Source organism: Ovis aries, chromosome 1 (assembly GCF_016772045.2).
Source record: "Ovis aries strain OAR_USU_Benz2616 breed Rambouillet chromosome 1, ARS-UI_Ramb_v3.0, whole genome shotgun sequence".
NCBI classification, from domain to species: domain Eukaryota; kingdom Metazoa; phylum Chordata; class Mammalia; order Artiodactyla; family Bovidae; genus Ovis; species Ovis aries.
Genome location: NC_056054.1, coordinates 173,921,574 through 173,942,864, shown reverse-complemented (window position 1 = coordinate 173,942,864; position 21,291 = coordinate 173,921,574). Strand labels below are relative to the sequence as shown.

At 37.3% G+C, this 21,291-nt stretch overlaps 1 protein-coding gene across 2 annotated transcripts in view; it reads left to right on the top strand.

Annotated features, from left to right (window-relative positions):
* Nucleotides 1-16,795, top strand: part of IFT57 (intraflagellar transport 57) — a 69,844-nt gene extending 53,049 nt beyond the window's left edge. Inside the window, exons 7-11 of one of the 2 annotated variants that reach the window (XR_009597926.1) lie at nt 9,909-9,980; nt 11,258-11,389; nt 12,700-12,762; nt 14,421-14,604; nt 15,348-15,400. Coding sequence is in view for 1 of the 2 variants with exons in the window: in XM_027979840.3 (XP_027835641.2) it covers nt 9,909-9,980; nt 11,258-11,389; nt 12,700-12,762; nt 15,348-15,414; nt 16,408-16,586 (513 nt within the window). In the remaining variant the exon portion in view is untranslated. Of the gene's footprint in view, nt 1-9,908; nt 9,981-11,257; nt 11,390-12,699; nt 12,763-14,420; nt 14,605-15,347; nt 15,415-16,407 lie in introns of those variants that run through there. The other variant, XM_027979840.3, reaches the window with a different exon arrangement.
* Nucleotides 16,796-21,291: the final 4,496 nt, after the last annotated feature.

Genomic DNA, 21,291 nt, shown 5'->3' with positions numbered 1-21,291 from the left:
AATAATCATGGTGGGTTTCTTGTGATGTCTCATTGTCATTTTAATTTGCTTTTTCCTGATGCCTGATGAAGTTGTGCCTGTTTCCATATGTTTATTTGGCAATTGTGTATTCCCTTTTGTCTTTTGCTATTGGGTTACCTGCTTTTTCTTTTGATTTAAAGAAGTTTTTTTTTAATACCCTGGACATGAGTCCTTTGTCAGATATATTAATATGTATTGTAAATATCTACCTTTTGGCTCTCTTTTCACTCTTATGGGTGTACTGTGATAAAATGGCTTAATTGTAATATACACAAAATGATCTGTTTTGGAGAGAGTGGAATATGGCTGATAGTTATGTTTTAATCTTTGTTTCAATAGTCTTTATTTAAATCTAGGTTTAAGAATCTTTGCTTCCCAGTGTTAACAAAGATAATCTCCTGTTTTCCTCTTGATGCTGTATTGTTTTACCTTTTTCATTGAGATCTGCAGTCCATCTAACATTTATTCTTATATACAGTGTGAGGGTATAAGGCAGAACTCAAGATTTATTTGGTTTTCATATGTTTATGCAATTGACCCAATTTATTTTCAAAAATTTTCTTTTTACCAGTGTTCTGCTTTGTCATAAAAAGAGAACATGTTTTTGTGGGTCTGTAACTGGACATTCTGTTTTATTTCATTGGTCTGTTTGTTTCAGTAGTATCTCTTAGATTTTATTTTCTGTTTATTTGTTTCTGCTATTTAAAAATACATTTATCTGTGTATGTGTGTATTTGTACACATCTCCAGCAAACTTGCTAAACTCACTTATTCATTCTAACTGTGGGCCTATAGACTTTTGCATTTTCTGTATATACAATTATATTATCTGCAAATAACATCCATCTTATTTCTTTCTTTATAAGCCTTATCCCTTTTATTTCCTTTGTCTTGTCTGAAATATACTGATTAAGAATCCTAGTCTATGTTGGATATACATGGCATTAGTAAGGAGAAAGCTTTAAATATTTCAGTTTTACCATTAAGGATGATGTTAGCTTTATGACTTTTATAAATATCATAAGATGGGTTAAGGAACTTACTTTTTTGTTCCTAGTTTGTTGAGTTGTTATTATGAATGGATGTTAAATTTTTTCAAGTGATATTTTTCTTTATTCATCTATTGAAATGACCATTTGATTTGTCTCTTCTTGTTTTCTCTCATGTTATAATGGTTTATTGAGTATTTAACCTTGCATTTTGGAATTAATGTACCTTAATCATGTTATATTGTCTTTTTGTATGTTACTGGATTCTGTTGGCTGTTAGGTTTTTATATCCCTACAAAAGATACTGATCTGTATTTTTTTTTCTTGTTTTTTAAATATCTTTGTCAGGTTTTCATGTGATGTTCTGAAGTTCTTATAAAGCAAGTTGGCAGTTGCTATCCCTTTTTCTTCTATTTTCTGGTAGAGTTCACATAAGGTTGTTGTTATTTCTTACTTACATGTTTGAGAAAACTCACTGATAATGCCATATAGGTATAGGAATTCCCTGGTTGCCCAGCTTCCACTGCTGAGGGCGCAGAGTCAATCCCTGACTGAGGAACTAAGCTCCCACAGGCCATACAGCATGGCCAAAAACAAAACGAGACACACAGGTAAAGCATGTAGGTGTGGCTGTTTCTTTGTGAAAAAGTTTTTAATTACATATGTTTATTGTAAAATGTTTCATATTTTTTCATTATACTATTGATGTATAAATACATTCTTATAAAAATTCGAATATTAGAGGTAAAACTAAAGACTCCTTTAACCATCACCCCATAAAATTTTTAGTTATGCTTTACTGCATTTCATCAGGGAAAGGACGTGATATCCTGTGCTGGTCTTTGCAGGTTTAGGCTCTACCCAATTTGCCTGCGTGAGCTTGGGCAGCCTACTTTGAAGCAGCCACATCTCAATATCCTCATGAAGTTTTTAAGAGAATCATATGTGATGATTTTAGAAACAATATTTAACATAGTGCCTGACACATATAACGCATTCCTTGAATATTAACATTGAATTTGCTATTATTAGGCTTAAAAAGATCTCAGAATGGATGTAAGGTACATAGGATTTCCTCCCCAGAGTGATTTTTTAAAATTCCCAGAGGTTGAAACAAAGGTTTAAAAAGAAAAAATGGGTTAGGCACTTTTCATGGAGGGAACCCGTAAAAGCTATTGTAAATGGTTTTATATTCATTAAAATAAAACTACAAAAACAGAACAATGAATGAAGATTCCATCACTAATTATTCATAACAGAATTGAGGGAGGAACAATAAGAATAGAGGGAAAAGGTGGGACATACAGCAGAAGTAACATTCTGTGACGGAAAGCAGTTCAAGACATCAGGGCCTTGGGACCCTGCCCCTGCCCTTGGGGGCTGGAGCGAAAGGCGCCCATAGATCAGTCAGCTGTGCCCTGGCATGGACTTTTCCTGAGCCTGTAAGAAAACCATCCCAGTACACACGAAGGTGCCTTCCTCAGCTTTTCTATATCAAGAGTCTTTGGCACAATGCCTTTCCACACATAAAGAAGCTCAAACTTGGGTGGAAAAAAAAAACTGAGAATTTGACATTTCACAAGTTGTAAATTAGTAGAACTTATACACAGATAAAAGTTCCATTTGCCATCCCTAGCTCATGTTTCAGACTCACTTTTCCCTGCTATTTCAGAGAGGCGCTTTAAGCACTAAGTTGGGAAAAAACAAAATGTCTCTGTGTATGCAAAGGAAATTGTTCAGGTGTTGTTCTGTTGAAGTAAAACCCAAAGATCTGTAGTCTTCCAGTCACCTTAACTTTTGTAACTAGATCTCATACATTTTGATTTTATGGTATACTATGAATCACCATCTGCAGAGATGTTATCACAGTTCTCCAGTTTCTGAAAAAGGGAGATATATAATTTGGTACTCAAGAATTTGGAACAGGGAGGAGGATTATAGTTTCAACAATACCTTTGCCATCTACCTCACAGTGACAGAACTACACACAAGATTTTGTATGAAAGGATTTGTAAAATAGAAGGAAAGTCTAAAGAAATGATATTCTCTATCATTATTAGTTTTCTCATTCCATAGAGAGAAGAAATGTGCTAGATTAGATGAAAAGGTCACCTTCAATAGTTATGATAAATGATGCTTAATAGACACACGTGGAGCACTTTGGAATAGGTGACCAGTAACCTCTCGTAGTCCCTGTGATCTCACTTGACACGTAACAAAAAGAAATCTTGGTTTACCTTAAGTACTCTCTGGTAGTTCATTTTATGACAAAGAAAAGCAGCATATAGTATGTGGAAGAGGCACCAGGGTGGAATGATTTCCACTTTCCAGACATGAAACTTCGGAAAGGTCGTTTAACCTGATTCTTTTCTTCCCTATAAATTATGTATATATAGTCAGATTTCTGTATCACAAACCACCCCCAAATCACAGTGGTTTACAACAATAATAACATACATTTATTCTCATTCAAGATACGCATTTGCCGATGTGTGCTCAGCTGTGGCTTTGCTCCAGCTGCTTTCCATGTTTCTTATTCCCAGACCTATAGGATAAACCCTTTGTGGGGCTTGCCTATTATCATGGCTGAAAGAAAGGGCAAGTGAGTTGACAGTACCTCTTACAGCTTCTGCACAGTCCTGGCATAGGCCCTGTCCGTCATCATTCCACTGGCCAAAGAGAATCACGTGGCCAAGGCCAGCATGACTGGAGCAGTGAAGTGCACTTCTCCCGCAACCAGCAGCAAGTCACATAACCCTATTACAGGGACGGATAGCGGTGAAAAAGAAGGGACAAGGAATATCTACTAGTGCTCTCAAGCGTTGTGAGTCTCAGACAAGAGAAGTGTTTAAAAGTGCCTCATAACCGAATGGATTCTCGCTTTCTTAAGAATTGTTGTTCTTGTTTAACAGTTCTTCTTACTGTTCCTTATTTGGAGGATCAGATCCTAACATATCATTGAAACCTATACTCTCCATTCTTACCACTAGCCTTTCTAAAGTTTTTACTCTCTCAGTTGTAGTTTTTTAAAGCTATGTATTCATGATTTGGGACCTCCCAGATGGCTCAGTAGTGACAAATCCGCCTGCAACTTAGGAGACACAGGTTCAATTCCTCAGTTGGGAAGATCCCCTGAGAAGAAAATGGCAACCCACTTCAGTATTCTTGCCTGGGAAATCCCATGGACAGAGGAGCCTGGTGGGCTACAATCCATGGGGTAAAAGAGTTGGATACAACTTAGCAACTAAACAAGAACATTCATGTTTTTAAATGTTACAAGTACAATTATTTATATCCTCTATTATAGCTATATTAAACCCCTTTCAGAAATGTCTTTGGGCACCCAGGAGGTTTTTGACATTTTTTCCCCTGATGATTAGAAGTGACAAGATTCTGTTATAGGAAATTGGGAAAGTGTTATTAGAATGAGGAAGAAATTTAAAATACCAATATTCAAATCCTGTCTTAAACACATAAAATTATACACAGATATTAATTTTTACTAGGTGGACAACTAATGAATATACTCTATTGGCAGTGTTTTTCTACCTTACTGTATGCTACATGTGTGTAAAACAGGCTTTTTTTTCTATGAAATATTTTTGATATGAATTTAACATTTTAATATACAATATTATATATTGACTATGAAATCATATGGAATTTTAAAATCCAGTGATAAGCACTTATGAACCCAGTACCCAACCTGAAAGAGAACTGGATCATTACAATACCCTGGAAGTTGTCCATGTGCTGCCCTGCTGCTTGCCCCTCCCCACCCCCTGACCCGTAGGTAATCACTGTCCTCTGATTTGAGTACTGCCAGTAGCTGCTGCTGCCTCTTTTTTTTTTTTCCTTTTTGGTGTTTTCACATATGTGTGTGTCCTTCCCAGGTGGCTCAGTAAAGAATCTACCTGCAATATAGGAGACCCAGCTTCGATCCCTGGGTAGGGAAGATTACCTGAAGAAGGCAATGGCAACCCCACTCTAGTATTTTTGTATAGAGAATTCCACAGACAGAGGAGCCTGGTGGGCTACAGTCCATGGGATCACATAGAGTCGGGCATGACTTGGTGACTAACACAACAACATGTGTGTACATCTCCAAATAGTGCATCCTTGATTTTTGCTTTGAGCTTTCTAAAAACGTTATCTTACTACATTGTTTTTAGGAATGAAATATATGTTGCAGAATTAGTTTAAATCATCCTCTACTATTAGATATTTAGAGAGTGTTCTGCTATTTTACCCAGAGCTTATACATTGGCCTTTGTGTGTATCCCCAATTACTTCCTTGGGAATAATTTCTAGAGGTGAAATTGCTGGGTTAAAGTGTAAGAACACTTTTATAAGGCTTTTATAAAAATAGTTGTATGTCAGGAAATGTGTCTATCTCAAAGATCTTAAGAAAACAAGCATTCAAATTTGCCTGGCAGATAATTATAGATCATTACTAGTTTTCCACTTTAAAAGGCAATAAGAATACACAAATGTCCCATTGGCTTATCAAATTAGAAAGTCCAAAACCAAATTCTTCAGTATTTCTGACCCCCTGAAATCCATTCTGTTCTTGTCACACTGTGATTGTACTATGCTCTCAGTTCCTAAGACTAGAAACCTTGCAGACATCTGTCTACTTCCCCCCCACCTCTTCAGCCACCTCACACTTCCCCTGAGTCAGTAATCAAATACTTGTAGTCTGTCTCTGCAATGTCCCTGGAATCCACCCCTTCCCTTCCATTCTTACAAGCACTGCTCTGATAAACCCCTGCTAATCTGTCAGTGAGCTTCCCACAGCCTCTTAATTGGCCTGCTGCTGCTGCTGCTGCTAAGTCGCTTCAGTCGTGTCTGACTCTGTGCGACCCCATAGATGGCAGCCCACCAGGCTCCCCCATCCCTGGGATTCTCTAGGCGAGAACACTGGAGTGGGTTGCCATTTCCTCCTCCAATGCATGAAAGTGAAAAGTGAAAGTGAAGTCTCCCAGTCGTGTCAGACTCTTCGTGACTCTATAGACTGCAGCCTACCAGGCTCCTACGTCCATGGGATTTTCCAGGCAAGAGTACTGGAGTGGGTTGCCATTGCCTTCTCCAATTGGTCTGCTACCAGCCTTCAATCTCTTACCTTTCTAATTAGTCCCTCACTCTGTTACTTTCTCAAAACACAGACTTGTCTTTAAAACTGAAATCAAAACTCTTTGATAGCTCTCCATTATCTCTACAAGATAAAATCCACACTCCTTAATTAAAGCCCTTGATCTAATTTAACCTACCATCTCCAGCTTTGTTTCCTTGTGATTCAACCACCCCACCCCACCCCACCCCACCCTAAGAACTTTGTGTGTTGTATTCTAGCCAGCCTGGCCTACTGTTCTCTATGTATTTTCCTGTTTTCCCTTGTTCTTGTTACTCCCTCAGCCTAAAATACTGTTCCTCTCCCCCTCCTTTTCAGCAAGTTGAAATGCTAGTACTCGTGTTTCAAGGTTCCAATGAATTGCCAGCTCCTCCATGGAGCTTAACATCAATGTAAGTTGTCATCGTTATGCACAGATGAGTCAGGCATGTTTGCTTCTCTCAAAATACTTTGAAAATCAAAACATGAAAAAAATGCATGTTTTAAACATTTGCTGGATAGAAAACAATGCTAGGTAGAAAAAAGTAGAACAGAAAAGTATTTTAAACACCAGTTACACTAAATTTTAAATATGTATAAATATATGTGTATGTTTATACATTTATATATATATATATACACACATATATATATATATCTATTGACAGAGACAGAGACTGATAGGAATACTTGAGCTTGATGTTTATTAAGCTTCTAACTTTTTTTTAATCAGGCAGGATGAGTACTTTACAAAATTATTATAATGATACTTGTTAGGTTCATTATCTTTCATCAAAATGCTTGCTTGAGCTTAACAGGTTTCCATTTTAAAACTTAACCATATTAGGTCTAGTTGCAGGAGGTCAGCCAGTTGATTCTCTTTTCCTGTGTTTTCTGGCTTAGTTGGAGGGGCCTGTTTCCTGGTCACATCTGTCTAACCATAGTCATAGGTCATCAGCAGTCCCCTCAAGTATAAAATGAAGGCATTGCTCTAGATGACTATTAGATGGGTGAATCGATCTTCAAGGTTCTTTCCACGCTCTGTATTCTGAGCTGCTTTCCACTCATGAGACAGAAAAAGTGTTTAAGGACACAGCAAAGTGCTGTTTGTTCTCTGCTCTAGAGTTTCCCTGGTGGCTCAGGCAGTAAAGAATCTGTCTGTAATGCAAGAGACCCAGGTTTGATCCCTGGATCAGGAAGATCTCCTGGAGAAGGGACTGGCTTCCCACTCTAGTATCCTTGCCTGAGGAGCCTGGCAGGCTGCAGTCCATGGGGTTGCAGAGTTGGACACAGCTAAGCGACAAACAGTTCTTTGACTAGCACCGTCACTGGTGTCAAGCAGCCAGTTTCTCCTTTTATTAACTCTGAACCGCCAAAAGATACTGTGTGGGGATTAGCACCCTGGGCTTCTGATCCACAGGCACCACTACCTCTGGGGCCTTGGACGTGGCCCTTTCTGTCCCTGAGCATCTGTTTGCCTATCTGTGAAATGATGAAGGTCAGGCTAGATGCTCTTTGAGCTTCTTTGCAGATGTAATGTAGTTTCATGATTGATATGTGTGAAATATCCAAGGATTTTTTTACCATATAATCACAGACACATGTTTCAAAGTTAAGAAATCATTAGAATAGAACTATTCACAAAAGAATTTTTCCTTCATAAAGTGGTGTAGATATAAAATGGGAGCAGGAAGGGAGAAAATGCAGAAAGGTATGTGTGATTGAGGGATAGCCTGGCCCCATCACTTACTTCAACTCACCTTAATATTTTTTCTCATCTGATGAATATTTTTCAAGTCTTAAAGTTGTTACCTTTAGTAATATAAATCAAAAATTTTGAGAATCTCTTCTAGGAAATTAAAATGTTGTGATAGATTTTAAATATGCACATTTAGATCAGTCTGGAAGTAGTAGAATATGTCTCAAATATATGAACTCTAATAATCATTACAGAGATTTCTTAAGAGAGAGACTCTGAAGTCTAAACAAGAGAGCCCCATTTTAATTTCAAGGGACAAACTAATATTTGATATATGATACAAGTTCAGACTACCTTACAGTTGTGCTCGTTTCACATGCTAGCAAGGTAATGCTTAAAATCCTTCAAGCTAGGCTTCAGCAGTATGTGAACCAACAACTTCCAGGTGTACAAGCTGGATTTACAAAAGGCAGAGGAACTAGAGGTTAAATTGCCAACATCCATTGGATCATAGAAGAAGCAAGAGAATTCCAGAAAAACATCTGCTTCATTTACTACACTAAAGCCTTTGGCTGTGTGCGTATAACAAACTGTGGAAAATTTTGAAAGAGATGGGCAAAATAAATAAAAATTAAAAAAAAAAAAAGTTAAAAAAAAAAAAAGAGATGGGAATACCAGACTACCTTACCTGCCTCCTGAGAAACTTGTATGCAGGTCAAGAAGCAACAGTTAGAACCAGACAGGAAACAACGGACTGTTTCAAAGTTGGGAAAGGAATATGTCAAGGCTGTATATTGTCACCTTGCTTATTTAACTTATATGCAGAGTACATCATGTGAAATGCTGGAATGGATATATCTATCACAAGCTGGAATCAAGACTGCCGGAAGAAATATCAACAACCTCAGATACATAGATGATACTCCCCTAAAGACAGAAAACAAAGAGGAACTAAAGAGCCTCTTGATGAAGGTAAAAGAGGAGAGTGAGAAAGCTGACTTAAAACTCAAGAAAGAAAAGAACTTAAGAAAACTAAGATCATGCCATTCAGTCCTGTCACTTCATGACAAATAGATGGGGAAACAATGAGAGACTTTATTTTCTTGGGCTCCGAAATCACTGCAGATGGTGATTGCAGCCATGAAATTAGGACACTTCTTCCTTGGAAGAAAAGCTATGACAAACCTAGCTGCTGCTGCTGCTAAGTCACTTCAGTTGTTGCTGACAAGTCACTTCAGTTATTGCTGACAAAGGTACATCTAGTCAAAGCTGTGATTTTTTCCAGTAGTCATGTACAGTTGTGAGAGTTTGACCATGAAGAATGCTGACTGCCAAAGAATTGGTGCTTTTGAACTGTGGTGCTGGAGAGAACTCTTGAGAGTCCTTGAACTGCAAGGAGATCCAACCAGTCAATCCTAAAGGAAATCAACCCTGAATATTCTTTGGAAGGACTGATGCTGAAGCTGAAGCTCCAATACCTTGGCCACCTGATGTGAAGAGCCAATTAATTGTACAAAACCCTGATGCTGGAAAAGATTGAAGGCAAGAGGAGAAGGGGGCAATAGAGGACAAGATGGTTCCATGGCATCACCGACTCAATGGACATAAGTTTGAGCAGACTCTGGGAGATGGTGAAGGATGGGGAAGCCTGGGGTGCTGTAGTCCATGGAGTCACAAAAAGTTGGACATGACTTAGCAACTGAATAAAAACTTGATTCCAGAGTTGCTTCTGTTATATATAATTGTTACTGTTTAAACAAGTATTTCTTTTCTAGTAATTAGGGTGTTTTTTCCGTTTTGATGGGTAGTCATAAATATTAACCACCAGCAGTGCAGGGATAATTTATATTCAAATTGTTAGACATCACTCTGTGAACACATAAAATAATTTAAATTTATTTAGAACCTTTTATCCTGAAGTGCTCTACACATATTTCTTTATAATCTGATTGCAAGCTATATATAGGCCTCTCCTACCTGAAACAGAGCAGCAACCAAAGTAATTAAAATAAAGAATACAGCTTCAAAAAAGTAGAAGAAAGAAGGAAATGTATTTTTCACTTGTTCCTCTATGCTCTTATCCCTATAGGATTGGAGAATCCATGTTGACCAAATGCACCAGCACAAAAGTGGGATTGAATCTGCTCTAAAGGAAACCAAGGTATGTGAATTACTTCAGATGAGTCCGTAAGTCCATTTATTCATCTATGAAGTACCTGTTAAGGGAAGACATGAAAGAAAAACGGCCCAGTCCTTACCCTTGAGTAGTTTACTGATCAAATATACCATATTATATTTCAACAGCCCTAAGATTTAAACCAACTAAAGAAAGGTAACTATTTAAAATGTGTGTTATGTATATATATATATATATATATATATATAGTTTATTGCATACTTTAGATACAGTTTATTTATATATGTAGGTGTGTTAGAATCATTTCATCATTCTTTCCTCTTTGAATCCCAAAGAATAACAGAGCACTAGGCCAGCAATGCCTAGAACCTACAGCTTCCAGGCTTGCTGCCCTGCCAGTAATAGGGACTTTTGGAGACTACCACAAGGAAGCCAAGCTGCAGTAAGGTTCTGGTTCCCTAACTGGAGCTATAAGTTTGGTTTGGTTTGGTTTGAACAGTATAAGTTAATTTTCCCACAGCTCCAGAGGCTAGAAGTCTGATATCAGGATGCCAGCGTGACCAGGCTGTGGGAGGGCTCTCTTCCTGGCTCACATGCAGCCACTTACTCTCTGTGTCCTCACATGGGGAAAGAGAGCTATGATGTCTCTTCCTCATATTATAACAACACCAGTTCCGTGAGCTCCACTCTGATGACCTCATTTAATCAAAATCACCTCCTAAAAGGCTCCAGTACAGTCACTTGAGGGAAGATGGGGGAAAGGAAGGCATCAACATATTAATTTCGGAAAACAAAATTCAATCATAGCAAGATTGCTCATGCCAAAGTATGAATCTGCTATAGAACCCCTTTTTCCCCCTGGATACCACTCAAAACTGGCATCTTTTTTTGTGTCACCCAGTGATGTCACTGCAGACTAGAGCGGTAAGTTTAATGATCTACTTCCAGCTGCAATATTCCAGTCATCTTTGAATTGTGCTTATAAGAAAATTATGTTATTCCCTTACCTACTTTGATTGTGAACTTTAAAGCAAATTCCACTCACACACATTTTGGATTTGCATAAGGACAAATAAATCAACTAACACTACCAGGTGCTTTTTAATTTTAACATTCTGCAAAGTGTGACTAAAATAATTCTCCTTGCAGACTTTTTTGTTACTGAAAATTTCAAACTGTTTCGTCTTTTTCATTTGTAACTAAGAATTTGTGGGCTGAACGGAGGTTTAACCCATTTAGAACTACTTTAGAAAAACATATTTGTGCATTCTTTGCCTATTAAAATTTTATGAAATTTCTAGGGATTTTTGGACAGACTTCATAATGAAATTAGTAGGACTCTGGAAAAGATTGGCAGCCGAGAAAAGTACATCAACAATCAGCTCGAGCACTTGGTTCAGGAGTATCGCGCGGCTCAAGCCCAGCTGAGTGAGGTAACTGAAGAGTGACACCTGGGGCTCATTCCAGGTCATGACTCTAATCCCTAAACTTGGCACAGCACTTCTCTTCTAGAGGGTCATGCAGTACTTTTCACAGACAGCAGCACAATAATTCTCTGCCCGCATTCGGAAGCAAATGGAACTTGTCATCTCCATTTTAGAGTGATAGAAATGACATCCTAGGAGTCTTTAAAATGCATTTCTTCATCTGATTGAAGTAAAAGAAGTCATGTATTCCTTAGAAAAGGAACAGAGTGTCAGGACACCTGGTTTTGTTTCTAAGTCTGCTGTTAATTTACTGTCTGAGTAGGAGGAAGTAAGAGTATGCATTTACATGTGTCAGGGAGAAAAGACAGCCTTGCCATAATGGCTTACAACCACATAATCAGGGATATGAAAGTGAGACACATTCAAAGACAGCAGTTTAATTAATTAAATGAGCACATTTTTTGATCCTTGCAACGTTTTAGAATTTCAACCAAAAATAAAAACCTTCATCCTTTGAAAGCAGCCGCGCTTTGTTCCAGCGGTAGGGATCTAAAGGCTTTTTTCTCTGGGATTTATGCTCCCCACTTTCCTGATGTTGAGGAAGACCACTAAGAGCACTTACTGATGTCAGTTGAAGGCAGACAAAGTTAGAAGGAGAAAAGAATGGGAATAAACTGGAGATACTTCTGTATGAATACTTTTAGGAGTTCTCAAAGACGAAGCAGATACTAACCTTCACATTTTTTATTGTTTGTTTAATTAACTGTTCACAGATATACACATGAATTTATGAATATTTTTACTTTTAAAATGCTGTAAAAAGTCTCTGATTAAAGCCACCCTGTATTTCTCAAATACCGACACTAAATAATTGTTAAATAAGTTCCCAAGAACACATTCTATATTGTCATACTGCCTGTTAAATCTTACTAATTACTGATTCTGATGTTCTGTTGTTTTTGAGAATGAGTTTTCTCTGCATAGCAGGCAGATTAGATCAACCAAGAGCATTGTCTAAACTGTTTAGGAATGGCTGAGGACAGATTTTTATTGTGAATTGTGGCCCTGTGTGTTACACAGTCAGTATATGGTGATTGAGGTAGTTCACCCTTATATAGTGTTTTCATTAACTACATGGTGCCCGTTAGGGACATTCAAATAGCTGCTGTTAAAATGTCACTTTTCACAAATGTATTCACCGACAAGAAAGGGGGTTGTCATAAAATGATATGCAGAAGTTGTGAATACAAAGAGGTCATATTTAAGTAATCTGCTTGTTTTGATTTTGCCATTAAACAAAATGTTTTCTCCCTCAGGCAAGGGAGCGTTACCAGCAGGGAAACGGTGGAGTAACTGAAAGGACCAGAATCCTGTCTGAGGTACACACTGTGTTCACCCAAATTCTCACCTGTCAGCAGGGCCCTGCTGTTGACAGCCATGGATGGTTTAATACTGCTACAGCCATGGTTGTTTTCTTTAGTAATTGCTTCCTGTGGCTCTAAATCCTTTTCTTCAGGAGAAAAACCCCTAAATTTTCTTTTCAATGAATCAGTTAGGTATTTATATACCTACTTATTTCCACAAAATGCCTAAAATTGTTTTACTAAATGTAACGTAAAACATGCTAATGACATTAGCATGTTTATAACCTTCCTTAATCTTTTTAAAAACATAATAATTATAATTAATATATAGAAGAGTAAGTAAAGTATTTACTTAAATGTCTATAAAGGTGACAGTCATGTCCGACTCTTTGTGACCCTGTGGACTGTAACCTACTAGGCTTCTCCGTCCATGGGATTCTCCAGGCAAGAATACTGGAGTGGATTGCCATTTCCTTCTCCAGGGGATCTTCCCGACCCAGAGATTGAACCCCGGTCTCCCGCATTAGAGGCAGACACTTTAACCTCTGAGCTACTGTAGTAAATTTTAATGTTAGTATTTAAGATATAATTTTTTTAATGATTGTTGTTGATAACTTGTATGTGATCCTATTTGCCTGTCCAGAAACTGAGACAGGCATTTAACCCTTTCCCTTCTAAAGGGATTTTTAGACTATTTTTAGAATAGTATAAAAAGAAGAGTTTTTAGAATGTTTACATACATTGTTGTATTTACTTTCATCATTTTGCAAGAGACGGAAGACCTAATATATATTAGTTATAATAATAATACATGTATTATATTTTATGTATTAGGTCTTACATTTAAATATGTGTATGTATGTGTGTATATATATATATATATAAATAATATATATATATATATATAAATAATATATACTCCTGCTTCTCACTGAAGAGCTGAGAGGAAAAAAGGCCTGACAAGATCAGTAGCCAGTGTGGGACTAAAGTCTAAGACTATCTTTGGATACATTCAAGTATAATTGTTACAAACTTTTCTGCATAGTGGGCTTCCTAGATGGCTCAGTGGTAAAGAATCCACCTGCCAGTGCAGGAGACACAGGAGATGTGGGTTCAATCCCTGGGTCAGGAAGATCCCCTGGAGAAGGAAATGACAACCCACTTCCATGTTCTTGCCTGGAGAATCCCATGGACGGAGGTGGGCTACAGTCCACGGGGTCACAAAGAGTCTGACGTGACTGAGCAAACAGCATACACACATTCTATGCAGTAGAATTAAGCTTTTTTCCTGGAGATTATTTGAGGAGTAAATAGTTATTTTAAAATAATAAGAATATTACTTTAGAAATATTTAGACTCTAGTCCTGTGGTGCTTCTAGGCAGATAAAACATTATACAGAACTAAAGTGCTCACTTACATTAGGTAAATTAACACTGAAAGGGAGTCCAGGGAACCATTTAGTTCTTTCGGAGTATGTAGTTATCCCCAGTTGTAACATTTCAGATGCCTGAACAAAATTAATTTGCTTTACTTGGATGTGCACTTTATTCCCAGGGAAGTTTTTACTCACCAGTATGATAAAAAATAAAGACTACTAAGTTATAATAATTATGGTTTGGTTCTGCTGCTGCTAAGTCACTTCAGTCATGTTTGACTCTTTGTGACCCCATAGACGGCAGCCCACCAGACTCCCCCGTCCCTGGGATTCTCCAGGCAAGAACACTGGAGTGGGTTGCCATTTGCTTCTCCAATGCATGAAAGTGAGAAGTGAAAGTGAAGTCACTCAGTCATGTCCGACTCTTCGCGACCCCATGGACCGCAGCCTACCAGGCTCCTCTGTCCATGGGATTTTCCAGGCAAGAGTACTGGAGTGGGGTGCCATCGCCTTCTCCATGGTTTGGTTCTAGATTGTATCAAAATTTTTTCAGTTTTTTAAAGGTGATAACTTTCTACCAATATTAATGCTAGTTTGGAATTTTGCTAATAACAGAGACTATAGTACAATTGTGAGTATGATGTAGAGTATATATAAGGGCCAGTATAACAGCACAGTATGCCTCTTGGAGTTCATGGTTTGGATAAAGCAGTTAGAATATTTTTACATATAGCCATATGGCATATATGTTATTTTTAGTGTCCTATAGTGGAAGAGGTGGCATATTCTGTTACAAAATTATAATATTAAGAAAGATACCTAGTAAATCTTTAGAATTAGCAGAGCCTTTAGGATGTTTATGGTATTTTAATTAATAACTAGTCATTAGAGACTTGCATGGTAGATGCTGTGAGATAACTGCAAAGCTTGAGTGCCTAATGCCTAAAAAAAAAAAAAAAAAACTTAGATCTGTTACAACCTGAGACAGTTAATGAGAAAGTAATTTGGGGACGTTTAACAATAGGAGCACGCTTAGAAGATAAAAAGCTTAGCATGTCTGCATACTTTATCTTATTGTTCAAATTATGTCCAGGATACTGCTAATATCTTTGTATCCCTTTGTGTGTGTATTATGTCTGAATTATTTGTCTTAGTACATCATTCAAAAATTTGGAAGTTTCTTTAAAATCCAGCGCTCATGAGAACTTTTGTTTTCAATGAAAGGTTACAGAAGAGCTAGAGAAGGTGAAACAAGAAATGGAAGAAAAAGGCAGCAGTATGACTGACGGTGGTAAGTACACACTAATTTTAAGAAGAAAATGAGCAAAAGAAGTGTCTCTGCTTAAGAAATGTATTTTAAAGAAGGTATTAATAAATAGGAAGTCTCCTTTTTAAAATGAATTTGTTTGAAGGAGGGGGTACATGGTACGAAAGTGGTGTCTGATAATCAGTATACTATCTTCCTTATAAATGAGCTGAGAAGAGTCATTTTTACTGTCATTCAGGATTTTATTCAAACTATATCTGTTCAGAAATAGGGTAGAAAATATTTAAATATACACTTTGATATGCCTGTTTAAAAACGTAATATTTTGTTCTGTTTTCATCCAGTGAGATTCATCATTCCATTTTATTGTACAAAAACACTCAGTGTAGGTGGTGATGTGATGACTCCTTTTTCACTCACCCCCAGTAGGCCTGATGGGCAAGGGTCAGACAGGGAAGAATTAATATTCCGACAGTAATCATCCTCCATTGTGAGCTAGTTACTTTGACATGGCCTGGTGGTGATTGCCCAAAGGCCTTTCTATGTTCTAGAAAGATTTTAGAGTTCTAATGGTATATACTGAGTAATCTTTCAAAAGGTGATGTATAGAGGGTTTGCAGTATGTTTGAATGAGCCCATTAGCTCTGTCTCAAAGTAATTCTTTCTTCCCTTTGTATCCCTTTTTTAATCTCCTTTCTCCCATAGTATCCTTTTTTCCTTAGACAGATATACTAGCCCATTAAAAAATACTGAAGAAATCATTATATACCCCTTTAGCAACTCTTTCTCTAGAAAAGAAGTTCAGCCTCAGTATATCAAATGCTACATCATTTCCCAGCCTAGAAATTTCAGGTGTTTAAAATGCCACAGCAAAACTGTGTGAATGTCAGTAAATTGTTGGCTATGTTTTTAACCCTATTTTTGGCTTAAGACAAAGTGAGGAAAATGTCATACCATTTTGTAATAAACTGATACTCCAAATGAAAATTTTCACTCCATGTTATTTTCATTCTGCAGCTCCTCTGGTGAAGATTAAACAGAGCTTAACGAAGCTGAAGCAAGAAACCGTTCAGATGGACATTAGAATCGGTGTTGTGGAACACACATTACTCCAGTCGAAACTGAAGGAAAAGTCCAACATGACAAGAGACATGCATGCCACCGTCATTCCAGAATCTGCAATAGGCTCTTATTAAAACATACCATTTTTCATGCTTCTGATTATTGGTTTTTTATAGAAAATCATATTTCATGTTGCATAGATTACAAAGCACAGTTATTCCTCTTCAAGCATGTTGATGGGTATTTTTTAACATATATACACACATATTGTATCATGATGATTATGGATGGTCAAAACTTTTAAATTGAATATAATATTTAATAAAGTAATTTAAAATTCTCACTTTGAAAGCAGCTTTCACTAATCATTACATATAGTAAAGCCCTGACCTGGCGGCTCCCTGTTCTTATGGTTCCTTGTGTTTGAGGGCGAGGAACGTGGTGCAGAGTGGGTAGGACCCATGCTTTCTGCAGGTGCTGCTGCTGCTGTCAGCACAGGGACCTTTGGCATAAGCCGGCCCCTGCCATTTGATACACGCTCAGTGTGTATCACAAGTGTTTTCTGCTCCCAGATGCAGCCAGCAATGGCTGGGAATTCTTTCCAAAATTCCAAACTGCCCTTACCTCAACTTTATGGTTACCTAAAATTACATTTTTTTTAAAAAGCATAAGAATAAAACTTTAGTATCTTTATTAACATTTGAAGTTTATTACTTACCATGACCATTTCATGACTAAACTGATTTTATATCTACTATGATCTAAGGTTCCCTGATAGAAAATAAAATTTCAGTCATGTTTGATTATGTTCCTGTAGTGAATAAAGAGGTGTATACATTTCTCAGTTCTACTTTTTTCTGTGGTATCAGATATACTAAAGAATCATTTTGTAGCAGAAGGAAGGATATCAAGTCATGTCACAATCAGCCTCCTGGTACTGGTGGTCTTTATTTACACATCTTACTGAGCAACTTTCTCATCTGGGATTTTTAAGTTGGTGACATAAGCAATATGAGAGTGACCAGACTTGGAACTGGGGGAAACTGATGAAATGTGCTCAAACCAGAAGATAGTCCACACTTATTTTTTTTAATAAGGGGGAAACAAGGATCTAGTGATAAATTTTGATTAGAATACTATATTTGTGTGTGTGTGTGTGCGTATATATGTGTATATATATATGACAGAAAAAATAAAATCCCCTTCTTATTTTTCATTTGATTATTTTATTTCCACCCTGCTTTGTTTTAGCTTTTACTTTCCATATATATACCCTCACACACACAAATCTTTTTCTTTCAAACTTTCTAGTTTAAGATTACATTTAGATAAATCAGTATGCATAAACTATTCTTTTACTCAAGGGTGAAAGTGAAAGTCCTGTCTGACTCTTTGTGACCCCATGGACTGTACACTCCATGGAATTCTCCAGGCCAGAATACTGGAGTGGGTAGCCTTTCCCTCCTCCAGGGGATCTTCCCAACCCAGGGATCAAACCCAGGTCTCCCACATTGCAGGCAGATTCTTTACCAGCTGAGTTATCAGGGAAGCCCATTACTCAAGAGGTGGCAATCAATACAATGGCAAAGTCAGTTTATTTAATTTGCGATAATAGGTAGTTTGAAATGAAGTCCCACATTTTTCCCTTCCTTTATGGTCATTGGGAGGCACAGAACAGAAAGACCAAAACCTAACTTTTGGACCCACAAACTTAGCAGTTTCCCTGGAACTTATTTGCATAGGTGTTGTCATGGTTCAGACGGTCAAGCGTCTGTCTACAATGCGGGAGACACAGGTTTGAGCCCTGGGTTGGGAAGATCCCCTGGGGGAGGAAGTGGCCATCCACTCCAGTACTATTGCCTGGAAAATCCCATGGACAGAGGAGCCTGGTAGGCTACAGTCTGAGCAACTTCACTTTTCACTTTCACTATTGTCATGGGATGAGAGCTCTCCATAAAATGTACTGTTACTCAGAAACAAAGTGCACTCTTCATGCAAATACAATAATCTAAGAACTCTTCCAATAACTAGTGTAAGCAACCTATTTTCACTTCCTTTGAAATAATCCAGTTTACTCAGGTTGGGCAAGGTGGTCCTCCTTTCGGTTCCCATAGAGCCCTGTGAATAACAGAACTTGTTGTACTATATTGTCATTATTTTTTCCTCCATCCTCTCTAATAGATTGAGCAGCTTGAAGATAAAGAGAAAATCTTCTTTTTTCTGTGTTCCTAACTAGGTCCTAGCACATAGGGTGTGAGTTAGTAAGTGAATGGGTAGATGTAGTGTGCAGCTCCAGAGTATATCGCAAGTCCTATTCTACAGCAGATTAATTTAATGTTATCAAGTCTGATATCTGACAGTTTCAAGATAGTAATTATAAATCATAGGTCCAGAATTGGAATTGGCAGCATTAGGATGAACTCAGGGGTTTTTCAGTTAGATTAATTGAAAATATAAATATTTATAGATATAGAAATACAAACACTTTTATACATGTGTTTACTAGTTCTGTCCTCTAAGATTGTCTAGAAACAGTGACTGCTGCTGCTGCGTCGCTTCAGTCGTGTCCGACTCTGTGCGACCCCATAGACGGCAGCCCACCTGGCTCCCCCATCCCTGGGATTCTCCAGGCAAGAGTACTGGAGTGGGGTACCATTGCCTTCTCCAGTAGATAGCAATGAGAATACCTAGCACTCAGATCTTGCTTTCTAAATTTTCTTCTTAACAACAACAATAACAACAAAATAGGTTTCTTAGAAAAATTACTAATTCCTGGGCTGGGGCAGAGAAAGCACAGATGAGCCTGGAATTCTTTGCCAGATAGTAAGGACATGTACAAAGAAATGATGGGGATATGGCTAAAGGACATAGACTGTAGAATATCATACTAGCCAATCTGGGGCAACTGAGCATCAAAATAAATAATTATAATAATAAATTATAACCCAGAAAATAAAACAACAAACTATGAGTCCATACAGGTAGAGATAAATGAATCAATGGCAGAAGAGAAGGGTCCTCCTTATAGTACAATAACAGCTAAAGTAAAAGAAATATAGCATTTAGAAATCACCATCTGGCGACGGCCATGCAGGTGTATCTTACAGATACTGTAGGTTCAATCCCAGGCTACCACCATAAAGCAAATAATAAAGTATATCACATGAATTTTTTAGTTTCCCAGAGCATGTAAAGGTTATGTTCACAATAAACTGTGGTCTCTATTGTCTGCAATAACATTGTCTTTTAAAACTATATTGTACTATATTCAAAAAAAAAAACTATTGTATATATTTTAATTAAAAAATACTTTATTGCTTAAAACTGCTAACCATCATCTGAGGTTTACAAGTCATAGTAATAGAATCAAGGCCCACTCATTAAGTTGTGAGCAAGAAGTTTAACTGTGAATAAATTGTGTTCCTTCCCAGGTTGGTTGAGAAAGGATAGACAGGAAGGAGGGGAGAAGAAAGGTCTCCACTTCTGCTGGGACTTTTTAAATAGTCAAGAAGGAAAGTACTCTTCAAGCAGAAAATTGAGAGACAAATTTGGATAACAGCTAATTATCATTCAATGATATCTTGAGTAGCAAATAAGGAATTTGATGGAGGAAAAAAAGATCACTAATCAGGGAATTTCCTGGTGTTCCAGTGATTAGGATTCCATGCTTCCACTGCAGAGGGCATGGGCTTAATGCCTGGTCAAGAACCAAGATCCCAAATGCCACATGGCATGGCCAAAAAGGAAAAAAAAAAAAAGGTCACTGATCATATAATAATAATAGTAAACATTTGAAGAATTAACTTTTCTTAACAACTACCCAAATGAAGCACAGAGAATAAAATAAGCATTTCCAAAGCATGTTGGGAAAATGGCACAATATTACTGGTAATCTGAACTGGCCTCAATGTACTTCTTTATGTACGTTGTTGTCTAGTTGCTAAGTTGTGTCCAACTCTTTGTGACCCCATGGACTGCAGTCCACCTGGCTCCTCTGTCCATGGAATCTTCCAGGCACAAATACTGGAGTAGGTTGCCATTTCTTGACAAATGCTAAAACTAGTAGGTAAAAGTTTAATGAAAAACTGAGTATTTACATAATCTCAAAGCCCATGAGATATTCTACAGAGAGAAAAATCATAACTTAACGGTGGAGAAACCTGGTATATATCACTTTAAGGGATCAGAAGTTAACAGTGAAACAGATAGCATGTTTCTCCTGAAAAGAGCACACATTCCTGAAAGTGTATGACTTGACTCTGTTAATAGTCATGAGAAAACATCAGACAAATCCAATAGAGGAAAGTTTTACAAAATGGCCTCTGTTCTTTTAAAAAGTGTACTTGTGGCTGACTCACACTGCTGTATGGCAGAAGCCAGCACAATATGGTGGAGCAATTATCCTCCAATTGAAAATAAATTTAAAAAAAATCAAGAGAGGCTGTGAAATTTTAAAAAATTACAAGGTCATGAAAAACACTGAGGAATTACTCCAGATTAAAGGAGGTGAAAGAGACATAATGCAACAAACAATTCAAGACTTAATAGTGGGCAAAAAAAAATAAGCCTTTATTTGTTAGAAAAGGTAAGATTTTCTGAGACAGGTAAGATTAAGATCTATAGACTGGATAATTATGTTAAATCAACATTTTTTTAAATATTTGTACTGGAGTTATACAAAAGGATGTCCTTTGTTTTAGCAATACACACAAGTATTTGGAGGCAAAGAAGCATCATGTCAGCAACTTGCTCTCAAATGGTTCAGGGGAAAAAATGTATACTTGTGTGTGTGTTTGTATATTCACAGACGTATAGAGAAAAAAATGATTTTTAAAATAT